Source organism: Pelmatolapia mariae, linkage group LG1 (assembly GCF_036321145.2).
Source record: "Pelmatolapia mariae isolate MD_Pm_ZW linkage group LG1, Pm_UMD_F_2, whole genome shotgun sequence".
In the NCBI taxonomy this organism is placed as follows: domain Eukaryota; kingdom Metazoa; phylum Chordata; class Actinopteri; order Cichliformes; family Cichlidae; genus Pelmatolapia; species Pelmatolapia mariae.
The window spans coordinates 32,929,351-32,948,671 of record NC_086227.1 but is presented as its reverse complement, the minus strand read 5'-3'; the positions used below and the strand labels follow the sequence as shown (position 1 = coordinate 32,948,671).

The 19,321-nt window shown below is 39.4% G+C and overlaps 2 protein-coding genes across 6 annotated transcripts in view; one reads left to right on the top strand and one right to left on the bottom strand.

Moving 5' to 3' along the window:
* LOC134631189 (transcription initiation factor TFIID subunit 4-like) overlaps positions 1 to 7,117 on the bottom strand; it is a 93,436-nt gene extending 86,319 nt beyond the window's left edge. For all 5 annotated transcript variants that reach the window (XM_063479263.1, XM_063479281.1, XM_063479290.1 and 2 more), the window contains exons 1-2: positions 5,667 to 7,117; positions 4,101 to 4,273 (exon numbers count right to left, since the gene is read on the bottom strand). In XM_063479263.1, coding sequence (XP_063335333.1) covers positions 4,101 to 4,273; positions 5,667 to 7,104 — 1,611 coding nt within the window. In that variant the 5' untranslated portion in view covers positions 7,105 to 7,117. The remainder of the gene's footprint in view (positions 1 to 4,100; positions 4,274 to 5,666) is intronic.
* Positions 7,118 to 9,085: 1,968 nt separating this feature from the next.
* Positions 9,086 to 17,336, top strand: lsm14ab (LSM14A mRNA processing body assembly factor b). Its single transcript, XM_063479249.1, has 9 exons — positions 9,086 to 9,414; positions 10,026 to 10,189; positions 11,043 to 11,193; positions 11,983 to 12,174; positions 12,737 to 12,817; positions 13,112 to 13,291; positions 13,413 to 13,560; positions 14,728 to 14,968; positions 15,490 to 17,336. Exons 1-9 carry the CDS (start codon positions 9,291 to 9,293, stop codon positions 15,511 to 15,513), a joined length of 1,305 nt encoding a protein of 434 aa, XP_063335319.1. The 5' UTR covers positions 9,086 to 9,290; the 3' UTR covers positions 15,514 to 17,336.
* Positions 17,337 to 19,321: the final 1,985 nt, after the last annotated feature.

Here is a 19,321-nt window from a genome sequence, read left to right as displayed (position 1 = left end):
TGCCATTAGGCCACTACCATTAGTCCAAGTAGCTGATGTCTGCCTAGTACTTGTATTCCTGCACAGTTCTCCTTCCATGTACACCTGTCTGGCTTCCAGTCATTCAAAATTCTCCTGCTTATCTACATGCCAAGAACAGGGCAGCTCCTTCCTACCTCCAAGTCACGGTCAAATATCCCTTGGGTCATCCCATCACTCAAGAAAACCACATGGTCATTTACGACTCTTCTCTGTTCTGGCTCCACAGAGATGGAATGAGCTCCCACTGAAGTCGGGATAGTAAAAGTGATTCCCCAAGGCTAAAACCTCACCTTTTCATTTTATCAGTGTGAGAGCGCAAATGTCTAGACATGTCAGATCAGACATTAAATGGACTTTAACCTGCCAGCTTCCTGGTAGAAAGTCAGAGTAATATCAGAATGAGCCCTTGTGTAACTAACACGCGTAGTTTTCTACAAGTTCCTACCCCCTGCGTGCTCTACCCATAATGTGTGTCAGCAAGTTTAGATTTCACCACTTGTGTATGTTTCTGCATGAGAATGACTCTAAACTGAGTGATGCTAGCTGCAAGCCAAAAAGTGGATGAAGTTCAACAAATGGATACCAAAAAAGAAAAAACAGAGAAGTGTTTCCTTATGAGTGACAATGGAAATAAATAAATAAATACATACATACATTATAAAGGCTCTGCACTATGGCTCAGGTTAAAAAAACAAACAAACAACAACCTGATGAGAAGAATCCTGATTAGAAATCGTCTGAAGAACACTCAATTGCTAAAGTTGGTGGCTGTTCCACCTCTGTCCTCCTTACCCAAGAGGACAGCTGTTCCACACACTGTAAGTGATTTATGGTGACTTAGTGACCAGAGACAAAGAAACTGAATAACATTTACGACTTCAGACTACAGAGAAAATAACTACAATTGCAAGTGCGAAGTGGGTGGACCCGCAATAAACTTTGATGCAAGGAACTGAAGAGATTACTAATGAGAGTGAAGAACACAGTTGATTAACATATGACCTACTAGTAGAGCTGGGCGATAGAACGATAACGATATGTATTGCGAAATAACTTTTTCTCGATAGAAAAATTTAACTATTGCGATAGACCTCATCTCTCTCTTGCTCTCTTAAAAAAAAAAGAAAAGAAGAACAGCCAATCCAAATTAAGTAGCGCAGAGCCGAACCAATCACAGCCGCAGCGTCACGTCACGTGACTTGTTACGTACAGCACAAGTGCCAAGCCGCACATGTGTAGTTGTTTGGGAAGTAGCCAGCCGCCGTGCCGCCCCGGTAATGGAGGAAATGAGTGTGCCGACTACAGAAAAATCAACCGAGAGCGTGGGTGACCAGGTTACCGAAGAGAAAACAGATGATGGTTCCAATGCCGGAGAGACTGTCGAACGGAAGGGCCATAGAAGTTCCGTAGTGCGAAGGTATTTCGTAGTGATGTGTCCGTCGCGAGCGAAATGGCTCTTAGAGCCGGATCTTTGACGTGAACCACGCGAGCCGGCTCCTTATCGCGAGCCGCGGTGGTTTTTTCTTTCTTTCTCTCACCCTCTCTCTCGCACTGTTTTTTCCGCTTCACTCCGCACGGGAGCCTTGTGCTTTGCGCTGGGAAGAGGGGGGAGGGGCGGTAGTTACACTCGCAGTAGCACAGTAACAGAGAGGGAGGGAGAGAGAGAGAAAGAGAGCCAGGGACAACAACGTGACATTAGAAAGGTATAGTAATCATCCACAACTATTTTCAGTTGCGGATGATAAAGGATTCAGAAAGTTCAGAAAGCTATACAACAAGGAGAGATTGAAAATTTCCTTTTAGTTCTCAGTTTATTTGATATTGACAGAAGTTAGTCAATTTTGTCTGTTCTTCTGTAAAACAAACTAAGATTTATTTTTAGAATTAATATTTTGTTTCTAAGTGGAACTGACAATTTAGTAGTCTGTTTTGTTTGTTCTCTTTTGAAACTTAAACGCTTTAGCGGCTGCCTTTTGTGTAGTTTGCAATATTTGCCTTTATTTATCTGAAAAAGTCTCATGTTCCTTAAGTACATCTACCCTGTTGAACTTATTATGGGAAATAAATATTAAAATCAAGACAAGCTGCTGATTATTTCACATTGTACTTGTGAGCAACGGCACATTTAAATCTTACAAATATAGTTATTTGGCTTATATCGTGATATATATCGTTATCGCCTGAAATGAAAAAAACATATCGTGATATGAAAAAATCTTATATCGCCCAGCTCTACCTACTAGAAACTCATCTCGAACGGTGGACTCATCTCAGACGGGGATGAGTCTGCCTACAGGAGGGAGGTTGAACGTTTGGTGTCCTGGTGCAGCCACAACAACCTGGTGCTGAATGCCCAGAAGACAGTGGAGATTATTGTGGACTTCAGAAAGCACACAGCCCCACTCCCCCCCATCATCCTGACTGACACCCTCATCACCACTGTGGACTCATTCCGCTTCCTGGGTACCACCATCACCCAGGACCTGAAGTGGGAGCCCACCATCACCTCCGTCATAAAGAAAGCCCAGCAGAGGATGTACTTCCTGAGGCAGCTGAAGAAATTCAACCTGCCAACACGGACGATGATGCAATTCTACACTGCAATCATCGAGTCCATCGTCACCTCCTCCATCACCGTGTGGTACGCTGGAGCCACTATCAGGGACAAACAGAGACTGCAGCGTGTTGTGCGCTCTGCTGAGAAGGTGATTGGCTGCAGACTCCCATCTCTGCAGGACCTGTACACCTCCAGGACACTGGGGCGTGCAGCTTGGATCTCAGCTGACCCTTCTCACCCTGGACACAGTCTGTTTGACCTGCTCCCCTCAGGCAGGAGGTTCCGGTCCATTCACACCAGAACCTCTCACCATAAGAACAGTTTCTTCCCCTCTGCTGTTGGACTCATGAACAATAACCATATGACTGTTCCCACCACTAACACATGACCCTACACTGTGTTCACTGCATCATTCCATGTTTGCACTGATCACTACCTGCACTCATGTATATATCTATCTACTTAGCACTTTTAATTTTTATTTTTATGTTTATTTAAGTGTTGTCTGACAGTATGTTTTGCACTAAGTACCGCAGCAATTTCCTAATGTTGTAAACCTGCTCAACATTTGGCAATAAAACCCTTTCTGATTCTGATTCTAAATACATTAGAGGATCCACACTACAGCCTGGAATATCTGCAAGCGACCAGCAGGCAGTTTTAAAGCGATGCTTGACAAGCAACTCATTTCCAGTGTATACACAACTTAAGAGCAGATCAGCACCCAGAAAAGGAAACTTTAACTAGTTGTTTTTGCACTTATCCATGTAAATGGTAGGCAGTCACAGCAGGTGTGCTGTGGCAAATGTTATCATAGTAAAAATGTAGGCGCATGTACGTTTTACTTTCTCTTGGCTTACTATATCCTTCACATTGATAGGCATGCCATTTGTTCAGTGCTCTGCTGGGATACGGAGAGATGCTTTTTTCACATCAGCTCTCTGGACTGAGCCAGTAATGAAGCTGTAATGTTGAGTACTAGGAATACAATCTGACAGGAAAACTTAATTCTTAACCTTATTTTGGTGAAAATTTACTAAACTTTCGAAGAGCTTTTTACTGGATTTAATTAGTACATGCATTTAATGTCCCACTAACTAGTGAATTTAAAGTTATGGGTGTCTGCTCATTCAAGATTCAAGATAGCTGCCAAATTCCCAGAATCACAAATTGCATCAAATGGGAATTTGGCCCCACCTATCCGCAGTTCAAACCAAACCAAACCATCTGTTTGCAAGAGGCAGCCAATCAGAAGGTTGGCTTGAAGAAGCAAAACTAACGGCTTGTTCCAAACAACTGAACAAGGGCCAGTGTAAAGGTCTAGTTTAACAACATGGATAATTTTAAACTGTTAAACCAATGCAATGCTACACTAGTAGAGTTGCAAATGAGTATTATAATCTTTCTAATTTTTCTGTCTTTGTCCTTCCTTTTGTCTCATTTGAACAGCAACATTGTGTGCCGTGGTTGCAGCAGTGAGAGTCTACAGCTGCCAGCTATCATGTGGGTTCTGTGGTCTCACCTGTGGAGAGGTTACTCTGAAGGATGTCCCTGTGGTGGGGGTAGCAGGTCGTGGAGAAATGTTGTTCTGGGCCTGGGCTTGAGCTTGAGCTTGTGCTTGTGCTTGAGCTTGAGCCAAAGCCTGCTGGGGAACCATTACCAGCTGTCCTAACTCTGTGCGTACCAACACCATACCTAAGGAAGAGCAGGAAACATAAATTTTAGAACACCACAACATAAATACCACAGAAGAACAGCTAAAGCAGCCACTAAAAAAAATACTGTATATTTCACGTATTATACTGCAGGTATATCACTGCACTACAACCTTATAAAACACTGCAATTTTACAAAAGTAACATTTCATGACAGGATCTAGACTTTGTAAGATATTACAGTAGTGCACATATTGTAATCAAAGACTGAAGAATTTGCTTCAGGCTCTGATCATGAGCGAATTACACAAACTCTCTCTTCGTTTTAAAGGACCAGGACTGCAGTTATTATAGCCCCACACCTGGCCGTGATAAAATGTTTTATTACACATTTGTTTATCTTTGTAGAATTTCCATAAAGAGAAAAGGACATGAGGTCAATAGTAAGGTTAACAGCATGTTCTGATCATGCTCTTGAAAATGTAACTGAGCTATTATTTCTGAGGTCAGATGACTCATTCAAGCAGTGCAGCACAAAAACCATTATGACCACTGTCCTCTGTTACTACCTGCCCTTTTACAAGTACAGAATATGAGCTTCTATGGAGATTACAGTGTTTTAAATATAACAGCTAAATTAGGGATATAAATATGGCTCATCTATTGGGTAAGCTATAATTTGAACTACTGGAATCCTGGACCACTGAATTGTTGTTGTAATAACAAAAGTTAGCTACATAAAAAACCAATATCTACTCAAATATTTTTTGACAACATATTGCAATCTCAAAGCATCAGTGGCTACTGTCTGCACACTGGAGCTGCCCAAAACATTTCTCTGTGCCTCCCAAGGTTTCCTTAGAGGTCTTTTGTGATTCTACTCATCTTCACAGTGTACTATTATTATCCTGCATAAATAAACATTTAAATTGATGTTTTTTGCTCTAGGTTTACCACAAACACAAGGTGCTTGTGCTTATTGCATCTATCTGTATGAATACCTTGATTTCTGTCTTTTTCCCCCCAGTTTTATCTTTTTTTTTCAATTACAAACAAACAAACCAAACAAGAAAATCTGGGATTTTCCTGTTTACAAAAAAATTAGATTTTGACCTTTGTGTAAATGAAAATCACCAGGACTGTAATGAAAATATTTTACTTAAACATTTAGTCAAACATAAAACACAGATTTATTTAGCAAATGATCAGAAATAACATGAAAATCCACAAACTTCTGTTATGTAAGGTACAACACTCCTTGCCATACATATATGTAGATTATTTGTGCCCAAATGCCTATTTTGAGCCAGGGAAAATCCGGAGGATGTCACACACAATCTTCTATTATGGGAGAGTCCAACACACACTGAGCCCTTTTAACAACCACAACCAGGATCCTCTGGCTTGGCTGTTAGCCCTCCTGCTAACCTTACCTTGTGGGATGGTAAACCCAGGGGGCAGCTGAATGGTGGTCTGCTGCTGAGGCGGTCTGACAATCAGTTGGGGGGTTACAATCCTTTGTGGTGCTGTATGTCCAGGACGGGGTTGTGACTGTGCAGATGTGGCCACAGCAGGTGTTGGGGAGGGAGCTGTTGGCCTAACCATAGTAATAGTGGTGGTCACCAATGTGGTCTGACCAGCTCCACATACTGAACTAGTTGCCATCCCTGTAACACACGCAGCAGGTGTGATGGAGCTCAGAGGCTGAGTTATTGTTACTGTTGTTGTTGCTGCAGCTGTAGTAGTTGTTGGTGGTGTGACAATAGATGAAGAAGAAGTAGAAGAAGGAGGAGGAGGAGGAGGAGGAGGAGGAGGAGGAGGAGGAGGAGAGGAAGTGGAAACAGTATTTACTACAGAGTTGACAACGCTAGACTGGGTTAACATTACAATTTTGGACTGACAGTCGTCTGTTTTGGAAGCCCCAGTGTCTGTGACCATTTTGGTTTGGTTCCCCGGGGAAGCTGAAGAGGTAACGGGTCCTATACGAGCACCCTGCTGGACCAAGGCCGAAACACTGGTCCCGTTGCCGTTCTGGGCTATACTGGCAACAATATGACTCGGGAGTCTATGCAAAGCAATAGTAGGAGTCCCCCTGTCAAGAGCAATAGCCGACTGACCCACAGACAGGCTCGCGTTGGATAAGGTGAACGTCGAAGTGTTAATAGAGGTTGTGACGGGTCGTCCAGAGTTTGGTGTACTTGCACTCGTATCCACTTGGCTAACGCTGTCGACCACCGCTGTGTTGCTGTTCCTCCGCGTTGTTACAGCTGCGCCGTTCAAACTCTTTATCCGCGCCGAAGCGCTCCTCCGCGGCGTCGTTATGCGTTTTCTCGGCGGGGTTACTCCCGTCGACGTCTCACCTGTGCCCACGGTAACCTTAGAGCCCCGGCTGGATGTGGTGGTGCTGATGCTGGCTGGCGGCAGAGATGCCAAAGTTGACACACCAGATGCAGTCAGTGTTGTGATGGATGCTCCATGTGATTGCGAGCCGCTGCTAGTGGCGCTCACACAGGCACCCGAAGTGGTGGAAGGCTCGCCAAAAGAAGGGCTGCAGCCCGGTGAAGGAGATGTGACAGTCTTATCCGGGCTAACGTCTTTAGAGTTGATCTCCTGGCGCATCTCAGTTTTATTACGGCGTCCTTGTTGTTGTTGTTGTTCTAGTGTTGTGGTGCTCACTGGAGCTGGTAGCGTTTTTCCTAAGTGATGGTTAGCGGGGGCCACAGAGCCAGCGCCTCCGTTTTCGTCTGCTTTACCAGCCGGGTTGCTTTGTCCAGCAAGCTGTGACTCCAATGAGCCCACTAGGTCGCTCACAGCTTTTTCATCCACCTCCGAAAAGAGCATATCTTCCAGGGGGTCGGAGGCGCCCGCCATCTCTGATCACAGATTGCCGTCTTCTATTTTTTTACAATGCGCCTGCGTGTTACTAGGCATTGTGGGAATGGATCTGACGTCATTAAAAAGGGGGGTATAAATGGAGAAAGGGGCGTCCTAGGTGTAGCCGTAAGTCTGTGATTATTGTATCCTATTTATTATGTGTTACCTTCACGGAGTATTAATTAGTAATCATACTAAGTACCGTGCAGTTACACCGCCATCCCAAAGTAGAATATGAGGAGTTTTGACCATATTTAAAGAAAATGATATATAAATAAGAAAAAAAAAGTTCAGGAAGTAAGCAAAGATTATTTTAAAACGATATAAGACAGTTATAATGTACATAAAGCTACTAAGTTAATGAATAAATAAAACAGATCTGAAACAAAGCAATTACTCGGAAGTTATATAATTATTAGGTCTGATTTTGGTATTGTTTTTTCCCTTTGTCTGTGCATCTTTTCTTTTACCTTTGCAAAAGGTAAGATGGGAAATATATCATTTATTATTCAAACAGTTAGTAAATTACTTTTTTACAGCAGTTAAAAATGAAGTTAACGCAATCTGTAAAATAATAGCCTAAATCATTAGGATTGTATCTTAAATCAAATAAAAGGAAATTTGGCAATAACTAATATGAAATAAAAATAAATACAATTAGGTAAAATATGACTAAATAAAAATATGAAGTATTAAATTAAATTAAAATGTCTTTAATCCAACATACAATAATAAGATTAAAATTTCTTAAAATATGATAATAAATATTAATAATAAATATGAGATTTCTTTAAAGTGGCTCAACATAGCAAGGCAGAGCAGGGTTGAAATGAAATGGCATTATGAGAAAAGAATAATACACTGATCTATTCTGACAACGAGATTTTGAACAGGAATAATTGGGAATACTTTTGTTATAGCAGTTAAAATAACAACAACAATAACAATAATAATTTTTAAAAAATTATGGTAGCTGTATTTGATTGTTGTATATTGAAAGATTGTAATAAGTTGTATATTATATTAAGTACAGTACAGTAATTTTAGTAAAAAGTACTGTAATATTTAAAGTAAAATACTAAAATAATAATATTAGCAGTAATTATGAGGTTTCTTTCTTATAATTTTTTTGCAATGTTTGTACATTTTGTACAGTTATAGCTACAGTTTATGTTCTGCCAAAACAAGGCAAAACACACAATAAGTAATGTTAAATAACTTCAATTTAACTGAAAGCATTATTTTTTAATATAAATCACAACACTGCAACATTACATCACCACGACATTACTATGAATTTGTTTGGCCAGGGAATAACTAGTTTCAGTTTTATTGGCATAATAGCAAACGCTAAAGCTAAAGACGTTTCCTTTGGGTGGGGGAGGGGGGGGTTTGTTTTTTATTTTATTTTTTGTTATTTTATTCTGATTATTTTCAGAAATCTAGATTTTTAGTTATTTATTTATTTGTGGTTAACTAAAATGTTTTCACAATTAGTATTTAGTTTGAGTTAGCCTAACTATAACTGCTCAGAAGCCTCTGCCTAAAAACATTCACATTAAAATAAAAATAACCGTTGTTATTCTTTTTCATTTCAAATTAACTGCCTTGCAGGGACAGCGTCATCAGAGCTGTGGGAGACACTTACGTAAAAAATGTAGACTGTTTAATGGCTGCGAAATTTTCTGCTCTAAACCTCCGGATGTAATCTCGTGTAATATCGTGAGATTATTGTGTGGTTAAATCTCAAAACTGTATTAAGTATCCTTATTTAGTGACTTATTTAATCCCTTTGAGGAAATGTTATAATAATAATTACAAAATAAAAGCCAAAACTGCATCGAAAATGTTAGTACCGCTAAAAATATATTTGCCACATCATTCGTTTCTATTTGTAAGCAAAGGTAACAGTGGAAGGGATGGAAGAGGAAAAGGAGGCGACTTTAGTTGACTAGGCCTCTACCTATCTCCCAATATCCTTTGCGGCAGGGGAAGGAAAATGAAAACGGCCATGTCGTGGTAGAGATCAGTTGCGAGCGGGCGAGTGAGATTCATAGTGTCGTTTGATGATATATGTTATGTAGTCTGAGAACTGCAGGTCTGAAAAGAACGCATCCGACGTTTCGTGTGACACAAAACGTTTTCTTTGGAAGTACGCGTGTAAATATAGTTAAAGGACGAAGATGAGCGGAGGAGGGACACCGTACCTCGGCAGCAAAATTAGCCTAATCTCCAAGGCCGAGATCCGCTATGAAGGAATTTTGTACACGATTGACACAGAAAACTCGACTGTAGCTCTCGCTAAAGGTAAATTAAGGCACACAGAGAGGGATTACAAGACTCAAAGAGCGTAAAAGTGTTACGCGAAGGAGAACAGCATTTTTTTTTAGCGTATTTGGCTTTGTTGGTTAGCTTTTTAGTTAGCCAACAGAGCTAAGTGGCGCTATAGTTAAGCGCTGTAGTCCTTTGTTTACGTTGTAATTGTGGTAAAGTCAAATGCTGTGCACCAAGTGACACATAATTACCACCAGACATACCTTGTTAAAGCACTAATTGCGGCTTATTGGCTCTTTTTAGTGTTTATTTTTTAACATGCGTTTTAGAAACTCTGATTATAATACTCTGACTGACAGTATCGCTGACCTGGTGGACTGTGCGTATGGGAAGAGTACTAACTTTATCTCAAGAGCTCATATTGTGTGGAATTTATTATGTTGAACAATGTGGTTAACAAAAATTGATATAACTTGAAGCGTCTGTTTTCTTTCGTCTATATTCCAACGCCAATTCATAATATTCACTTCTAACATTGAAAGTTAATGTGAAGTCAACAGTGTTTGTTCTTAAAGCAAGGAAATTCTCTCCCTTAATAAATAAAAGTAAAGTCGTGTAAATTAACCTGTGAATTTTCCCTACAGTTCGCTCCTTTGGCACTGAGGATCGGCCCACTGACAGGCCTATTCCTCCTCGGGATGAGGTCTTTGAGTACATCATCTTCCGAGGAAGTGATATTAAAGACCTAACAGTTTGTGAGCCACCAAAAGCCACCAGTGCCCTGCCGCAGGACCCTGCCATAGTCCAAGTAAGTCAGTTGGCGTGCATTCCATTACTATAAAACAGCTGTATAAAGGCTTTTCTTTAAGGCTTCTTGTATGCTGGCTCATGGTGGCACAGGCATGGCTTTATTGAGACATTATAAGGGAGAGACACTCACTAATTATTCTGTATGTAGAGTTTTTGTGTGTGTGATTTTATAATTAAATAATAGCAATTGAGATAATTATTCAAAATAATTGCCTAGTGGCATTTTGTGAGTTGCAAAGCTTGCTTTAAAGGAACTTTGCTGTAGGGCCATCGTTAACATTATTTCAAACACCTGTGTATTACAAGGATCAACTATAAAGAAATTCAGGTAGAAAGTGACAACTATTGTATTACTGCTTTTTCTTTCTTTGTTACAGAAAATAAGTGATTATCAATGTTTTTAATTATTGTACATTTTAAGAAAACGAAAGAAGCCAATTAGAAAATACAATAAGCAGCAAAAAATAAAGTGACCACTTGTTGTAGAAGCCCTGAAAACCAGATTCACAAACAAAGGAGTCGGTTAAAATAAAGTGTATTCAGAGTAGAGTCAGGCTTTTTTCCTTCTAGATATGGTATCTTATCTATCTAGAAGATAGATAATACTTTCTAAGATGTGCATTGGTTTATTAACAGCTTTGCGTCCAAACTACAGTTGCACAACCAAATTTCCCCTTGTGGGACAATTAAAGGATTATTCTATTCTATTCACATTCATTTTGTGTTATTTGTTGTTTTGAAATGTAGGCATCAGACATTTATAATCGTATCTTAATATTTTCAGTCATGGTTAAAAGCTATGTTTAAAAGTCTTGTAATGTTTTTAACTGGATGTATATTTGTTTGTCTAGTCATCAATTGGATCCTCAAGTGCTGCAGCACCTCCATCATTCCAGGCTCCTGGGTCCTATGCACCTTTCAGCAGGGCTCCTGCCCCATCATACAGCCAGTTTGGTGTTGCACCCATTGGTCCTCAACAGTTTGGATCTACTGGAGCAGTTGGTAAGGAGCTGTGTGGAATAAGCAAGTCAGCCACATTAAAAAGCATTAGGTTTTTGAAGTTCAAACCTGTCCAAACAATCTCTTGGATGGAAATGTAGCAAATGCAGTTAAATCTTTAATTGCTCATATCTGTCTAAATGCTACGTAGTGACCTCAGACAAGCTAAATGTCCGTTTCTCAAGCAAATTTGGAGCAACACCTGATTCCTGCTCATTTGAATAGAGCACAGCTGCATGCTGCTTTGAGTTTCCTGCTACACACCTGGTCCCTATTGTGTTTTGAACTGGAAACAGCAAAGACAGTTATGCATCATACTTCTAATAAACTGGTGAAGTCTGGACCATTTTTAAAGTGTTCAAAGGAAAAGTCGTGTATAAAAGGCACATGTCAGATTTTCTCTCTAAATGTACAGATTCGATTTTTACCTTTTTGTTAGTGAACATCTGTGTCATCCACTCCCAGTAAAATGGAAGTGCGTGACAAGCTGAAGCTTATCATTCAGCTCTGACAGAATAATCTTCACTGCTACTGTGTATTATATTTTTAAGTAGATTGGGCTGAAGGTTACTTTTACTCACAAATACTCCAAAAATGTTTTACACTGCACACAAATCTATTACAAATACAAGGGAAATGCTTACACTGTGAAGTCCTTCACAAGCAGGACTTTAATGGACAGTATGTTTTTCACACAACACTTTTAATGTGAATTTCTTTTTTCCCCCTCCATAAGAGCAGCTACTTTGGAACAGCTTTTAATTGCCTTTTTTTTTTTTTTTTTGTTTCCAGGACGCACTAGTCCCCAGCTGGATTCTATAAGAAAGAGTCCCACCCTGGAACAGGCAGTGCAGGCCCCACCATCAGCTGCCCCAGCTCCACCTGCACCTGTAGGACTGCGGAGTCAGACAGGGGCGGCGGCAGCTTCCAGAACCACCACCACTGGCATCCAGAAGCCTCCGGACCTCCTGGAGCAGAGAAAAGGTAAAAAAATAGCCAACAGGGTGTGGTCAATTTGTTTTACCAGCACGGTCCAGCAGTGCTGTTGGTGATTTTCAGAGTGTAGGTTGTGACTGGTTAAAAAGTTATTTGTAGTAAGTTCATAACAGAGCAAAAGAGTAAAGTTTGCAATTTTGCTTAAAATTGACATTAATCAGTAATGTTGATTTTTTTTTTTTTTTTTTTTTTTTTTTTTTTTAAGTATGCAAAGCCACAGGATGTAAAGAATACAAATTTTCTGGTGTCTTTGATTATCAGCTTGTTGTATCTTGTTAGCGTGGAAAGAACTAAAATTTAACACTGGCTATCAAATACTGCTGTTAATAGAGGATCAGCCTAATCAGGCAAGTCATAAGCAAGGTTGTGATTAAAGTTTAATGGCTACTCTACAGAACCAAAAACAAGAGTTTAACTTCTGAATTTATTCTATGTTTAACAAATACAAATAAACCTGAACCCGTGCTGCAGTTGAAGCTCATATTTATTGTCTTCCTCAGTGCCAAGCCCTGCCAAGTTAAATTGATGACTATTTTCTTTTGCTGTTCAGCTCCTGAGGTTCCGAAGGGAGCGCAGCCAGATAATGAACAGGGTGCAGTTGAAAACCGGGATCCCAACAAGCGCCAAGGTGGTGAGTAATTTGCACCTTCAGTCAGTAATGTCCACAACACGTACTGCTGTTTACTGATGTGTTCACCTTTTTTATTTTGTAGCTACTCAGTTTTGAAAATTTAAATATATAATGAAAAGCTTTATTGGATTCATGTTGGGATGGCAGTGCCTTTCCTGAAATGCTTTAGGCTAATTTCATGTCAACCAAATCTGAAAAGTTCCCTCAGAATGTACTTTTGTAATTTATCAAGTGGGAAGCACTATTTTTCTTTTTTAAAGTTTAACATTTAAGTTTTTTTCCGTTGTTTTTCAGCTGGTGTTCAGTCTTCTAACCGCCGTGGCCGTGGAAGAGGAAACCGCAGCAGAGGCAAAGTAAATGTGCGCAGGGATGGCACAGTGAAGTTTGATGAAGACTTTGACTTTGAGACTGCCAACGCCCAGTTTCACAAAGACGAGATTGACAAAGAGCTCCAGAACAAGCTCAAACTCAAAGGTACCACTTAAACAAGTTCTAAACTGCAGCAACTAAAACTGGAGGTTATATGTACCATGATACATATGTGAACACTTTTGACATTTTAAGTTGTTTGATTTTACAACATTTCTTCCTACAGATGACAAAACTGAAAAGGCACTCAATGGGGAGGAATCGGAGCATCCAGCCAATGAAGGTGCTGCTGAGGAAGAGGAGGCTGTGATAAATACCTGCTACTATGACAAGTCCAAGTCCTTCTTTGATAACCTGTCCTGTGATGATACCAGGTACCTCAATACGTCCATTTATTTATTTTTAATCTGTTCTGTGGTGGATTAGTTACACAAGGGCATGTTAAGATTTGAGTGACTTAAGTTTTGTCACTTTTATGGGATGTAGGTCGTACGTATACACTCAAACCTGACACCATTATCCAACAAGCAGAACACTAGCTGCACTTGAATTTAAAGGCTAAATTTAGACTGTGTGAACCATTCACCGCATCTGTAGAATTAATTTTCTGCGAATATAAGGGAAACCAAATTTTTTATATTTTGCAATGGAAAATTTCCCAGACCTGTAAACAGGGCATCTAAAACCACCTTTGATGAGAGTGAACCTGCTGCAGTCTTCTAAACAACTGGTGTTGCAACTCTGCACTGGTGCATGAATAATAGAAACTGAAAAAAGAAAGTCACAGAGCACTTCATTTTATCCGAGTGTTGCACCGTCTATATCTCTCATGTGAAGTCTCACATGTAGTCATATTAGATTTAAAAAGATTCACTTGTACACTTGTGTTTTCAGCCTGGCCAGATTATATATTAAAAAATAAATTAAATTAAATCGAGAGTTACACAACAAGCAGATTTGACATTCAAATATGTGTAGAGCTGCACTTAAGAAAAAACAAAGGTCAGAATCTGTGTTTTTTTTTTTTTTTTTTGTGCCCCTCTGGAGATTCTGCAGTCTGCCTCTGCATAAACTATGCTTTGTATTTAATCAATATGCCGAAAGAAAGAAAGTTTCCATCTTTCAATAAAACAAGTGAAAGAGGTTTTTCAAAGGGAGATGTTAGTCTTCTATGTTAGTCGAGGCTTCGCATGTGAATGGGACACCGAATTGCTACTAGTCCGTCCATTGCTGCCCATTGAAGCACTAAAGATGCTTGGGTTTTTCGTGTGTGCAGGAAAAGCCTAAAAAAAACAACAACTTTTTGATGTTCTGTCATCTGCTCAAAGTTGGAACTTAACTAATGTACAGCTGCTTTTTTTTTTCTTTTCTTTTTTAAGTTTTTAATGCTTGGTTTGTTCACTCTCTAATGAATTTTTGATCAAATTTCATGTTAGCCTGTGATGCCTCGCTTTGTCGTGTAAATTTATTTTCATGTGACTTTTATTTATTTAAAAAAAAAAAAAAAAAAATCTGGATCCTTATTGATGTCTGTGTCTCAGGGATCGTAGGCCAACCTGGGCTGAAGAGAGACGAATGAACGCTGAGACGTTCGGCATCCCTCTGAGGCACAACCGAGGAAGAGGTGGTTTCCGTGGCCGAGGCTTCATGGGGCCTCGTGGAGGCCGAGGGCGACCGGTAAGCAGAGGCTCCTTCGGACCACCCCGAGGTGCTCCACCTGGATTCAGAGGCGGATTCAGAGGTGGCAGAGGAGGCCGGGATTTCTCTGATTTCGAATACAGGGTAAATCCTTTATGAACTCATTATAGACAGTATAAGATGGACTTAGCTTCCAAATGTGAAAAGTGAATTGCACTTTACTAGTGCATTGTGTGTTCTGTTCAATGGCCACCCTTGTGGTCTTGTAGGGGTCAGTGAGCAACAAAGACTCAGTATCTCAGTAGGCACCTTCCCAATGAGCTTGAGAACTCACTAGTTTAAGGACATTGTCTGAAACATAAAGTTCATTGTGTAAAATATGGCCATTCTAAGAGTGAAAGGGGAGGATTATCCACGATAGAAACTTGTGATGGACAAGTTGTTAACTGATGACTGTCCATTTTCATTTGACTCCGCCCTTCAATTATCATGACAGCAAAAATGTTCATCTTAAGGCATCATAGCAGGATTTTGCTCAACAGTGAGGTGTCATGGAGGCTGTGTCCATCTCTTATGCTCTCTGAAGATCTCACATGTATTTTTTTTTTCCTAGCAAATAATGCAGATTGGAGGAAATGATTAACTTTTGTTTTGCATTTTTGCAGAAGGAGAACAAGGTGGCTGCGTAGTACTGCAGTGATGGATCCACGATGAATGGTAGCCAGTCATCATGAAATTATATTCATCCTACAAATTTTCTCAGCATTCAACAGACAAAAAACTGAAGACATCTTGTTGGTCACCAGCACCTTGGTGGACTGTTTAGGCAGTGAGAGTGCCGCTCCCTCTCTCAGCTTCACAATGAGGCTTTTTGTTTTTTTAGTTTTTTTGCCCCAGAAATATTAGTTTGATAAGCAGTCACCGGATGGACAGGAACACATGTAAATATACCATGTTTTGGAGTTTGTTCTCTTAATTTCTTCCTACAGTATTGTATGATATTGAATGCTGTATCCAGAGTGCCCTCTGATACTGTGAGCGGATCACAGTCGGTGTGATCGATAGCTTTATTTTATCTTTTTTCAGTTCCCCTCGACCCCGTTTGATATTTTTTTGACACCAAAATTCAATGCATCGCCTGTTGCACTTTTTTTTTTTTTCCTCCTCTCAGACTCATGTGTTCAGTATCCTTTATCGACTTTAAGCATTTTATTTTTCATTAATTCATTCTCAAATGTAGTGAGATCAAAGCCAGCTGAAAAAGCAAAAATCTGAACTTTACTGAATGTATTCCCATCTCATTTTATTCTTCCTGCTCCACAGCAAATTTATTGCCCACCAAAAAACCCCAGTCTCTCCTAGTTTTTAAGACGTATGTATTCAGTAAGTAGATCATTCAGCCTTCATAAATCAGATGAATTCTTTCAGCTTTAGGTTGGCAGCCTAGTGCAGCCATTCATTTGATATATGCAGTTTACAGCATTAGGTATAGATGTATATGTTGACTGCTGTATTTTATTTATTTTTTTTTTATTTTTTTTAACAGTTTCCTGTTATTTGTACCTTTTTTTTTTTTTTTTTTTTTTTTGAGGAAATATTCATTATTAGTAAAATCTGTAGAAGGTTTTTTGTTTTTCCTGTAGGGAAGGACACCTAAACAGGTTAAAACTGACAAACCCAAAACAATAATGTGTTTGAGCTAAACTGATTGTCTGCCAGAAGTATGTGTTATCATTTAAGTACCTGTTAAATGTCCCAAACATGTGGAGTCATCTGTTAATTTTTTTTTATCAACTTACTTTTGAATTGTCTTACAGTGGTGTCCTCTGAATTGTCGTCTCCCCCACCCTCCCTACTGTTACTACACTCAGCTGTGTCAGATTATTTACTGAAAATGGGAAATATTGTGGATTAAATGATGTCTCAAAGCATATGTTCAAACAAATGACAGCGATGCTGATAGGTGTCAGCCTTCCAGCTTGTTTGTAGCGCTCTTGTTGCATTGTGGTCAGTGTGATTGTTCTCTGAAGTGAATTTATTTTTATTGACTTTGAACAAAGGGACAAGAACTGGATGTGGTGGGATGCTTCTTTTTCTTTTTGGCTCTGATTTAGTGCTTTAGGGAGTGCCTTCAGAGTGGTGGATTTTTGTACAGCTCTCCCTTTAACTAAAAGGTTACCTTTTCAGACAAGTATCAATAGCACTACAAGGTGAAATAGATCCTTTCCTGTAGCTCTGGTTGTTTAGAACAGTTCAGGTGAAAGTGGGCCGTTTAACTGGATTAATCACAGACAGCCGATCACTGCATGATAGTCGTAAAAAGCATCATTCTATAGGGGCTTTCTCAATAACCAGCAGGATTAAATTTGAGACAAAATATTACTGAATGATTCACAACTGACATGTTTTCATATGTTTGCTACTGCTTCCAGTCACTGGAATTGTAAAACAGGAATAGTTTTCTTGAGAAGCAAAATGGAGTTTTTACGTAAAATAAAGAGTTGTACGATTTATGTCTTGGTTTTTTGTTTTCCACGTGACCCTACATTTTTTCCCACAAATCCTGCAGTGAGTTGCATCTAGGTCATCCTTTGTTGCACAAGTTCCTGTACACATTCATGGGTGCAGTCTGTAAGGTTATATTTTTTTAAAGAACTTGCCTATTAGAACATTTAAAAAAAAAAATAGGGTTAATACAAAGCATTAACCCCTTAACAGTTTGTCATATTTGATACATGTTTGGAATCTTTACATTATTATTGCACAGCAATTAGCATTATTAAGCAATAAATGGCAAAAATGGTTGACACAGCAAATATACACAACTCACATGCAGGTTTGTTTGTCTTTGACACAATGGTCAATAAAAGATCAAATTTTAAAAAATAATTCATGATGAAAGAATGTACACCCACTGCTCACCTGATTAGGTAGATATCAAATATGTAGAACCTCTGGGCTGTTTCAGAAACTACTGATCTAAAGTCAGATTCTGTCAGCTTGATAGATTTGAGATATGACTTTTTGGTAAGTAGGACATCTCAATTAATCTTGCAATTAAAATTACTACTACAGCAGCATAAAGAATAAAACAAAGGATAATCTACAATTTAAACATAATTCCCACAACTGGGAAATCGCCATCTTTTGTTTTTTAGAACTGAGCAAGTCTCTTGAATGAGAGCTGAAACATCTTTGCAAATTTACACAAGTCCAGTTTCCTTCTTTTTCAAGCTCTTGGGTCCAAAACAGCCCCAGACCATCACACTTCCGCCTCCATGTTTGATAGCTGATGCCACACAGTGGCACCATCCTTTCACCTACCCGACAGTGTACAAAGATCCTGAGTGGTGAACTGAAGATTTCAAATTTTGATTCATTAGTCCCTGATACCTTCTTCCAGTCTTCAGTAGTCCAATGGTGGTGTTTCATGGCCCAGGCAAGCCTCTCTGTCTTATTCTGACCTCTTAGCAATGGCTTTCTTACTCCAACTCTTCCTGTCAAACCTGCTGCCTGAAGTCTCCTATTCACAGTTGAAACTGAGACTTGCTTTCTACGATCACTATTATGCTTGAAGCTGTTGTCCTGTGAGCCACCTATCACGCAAAATGTAGGAAATACCTACATTATTATGATTAGTATTATGATATGTTTCTCTTCCGTTGTTATTTGCCTTTTTCTTGCCATTTTTGTAGCAACACAATACTTTCTGCAGTACACTATTCAACTGATGCTCACAAGGGTGTGGTACCACAGTGTGTTCAACCACTGCTTTTATGCAGACGGGGGGGGTGGGAGTTCACCACTTACCTTTGTACCATTTCAAGTTATTCATTGGACTTGAATGACTTGAATTGCAATAAATAAATCAGAAGTTAAATCAAAATAATATTTAGAATAGACCTGTTCAAAATGAGAATAAAAGACCACCTTATAAAATTTGTCCAGCGGAAATGATGAGGGACAAAGTCTGTGCTCATTGTTATGTGAAAAATCTGCAAGTTATTTCAAACAAATATGTGTCTGAGTTTGACAAATGCCGTGAAAATCTGAAGTCTTAGTGCTCGCCTGTGTGTTGGCACAGACCATGTGTGTTGTAATCTTTATCTAAAAGAAGTTTAGTGGCCGGTCGCTGTGAACCGTACACCCAAGTTTGTGAATGCAATAACTCAAGACAACGTACACGAAAAGACAACGTAGAATTTTTAAATCAATACCATGGTGACATCTACTAAAAGTCTCAGATAAGTTTAAATCTCAGTGACCTTGACTTCAAGGCGAGAGGTTAACTTTTCTGAAAATGAGAGGATTTTCACATTTATACCACAGGTTTGTGTTATGGTAAGCTGTGTAGCAGGCAGGGATTGGACCTAAATGCAGGACTCTGAGACAGAGACCTTAAAGCGGCAGCTTTTATTTGCTGGCAAAAATGAACTGAGAAACAAAATACATGAACACTTTAGAATAAATAAAAACTCAAACCAGGACAAATAATAT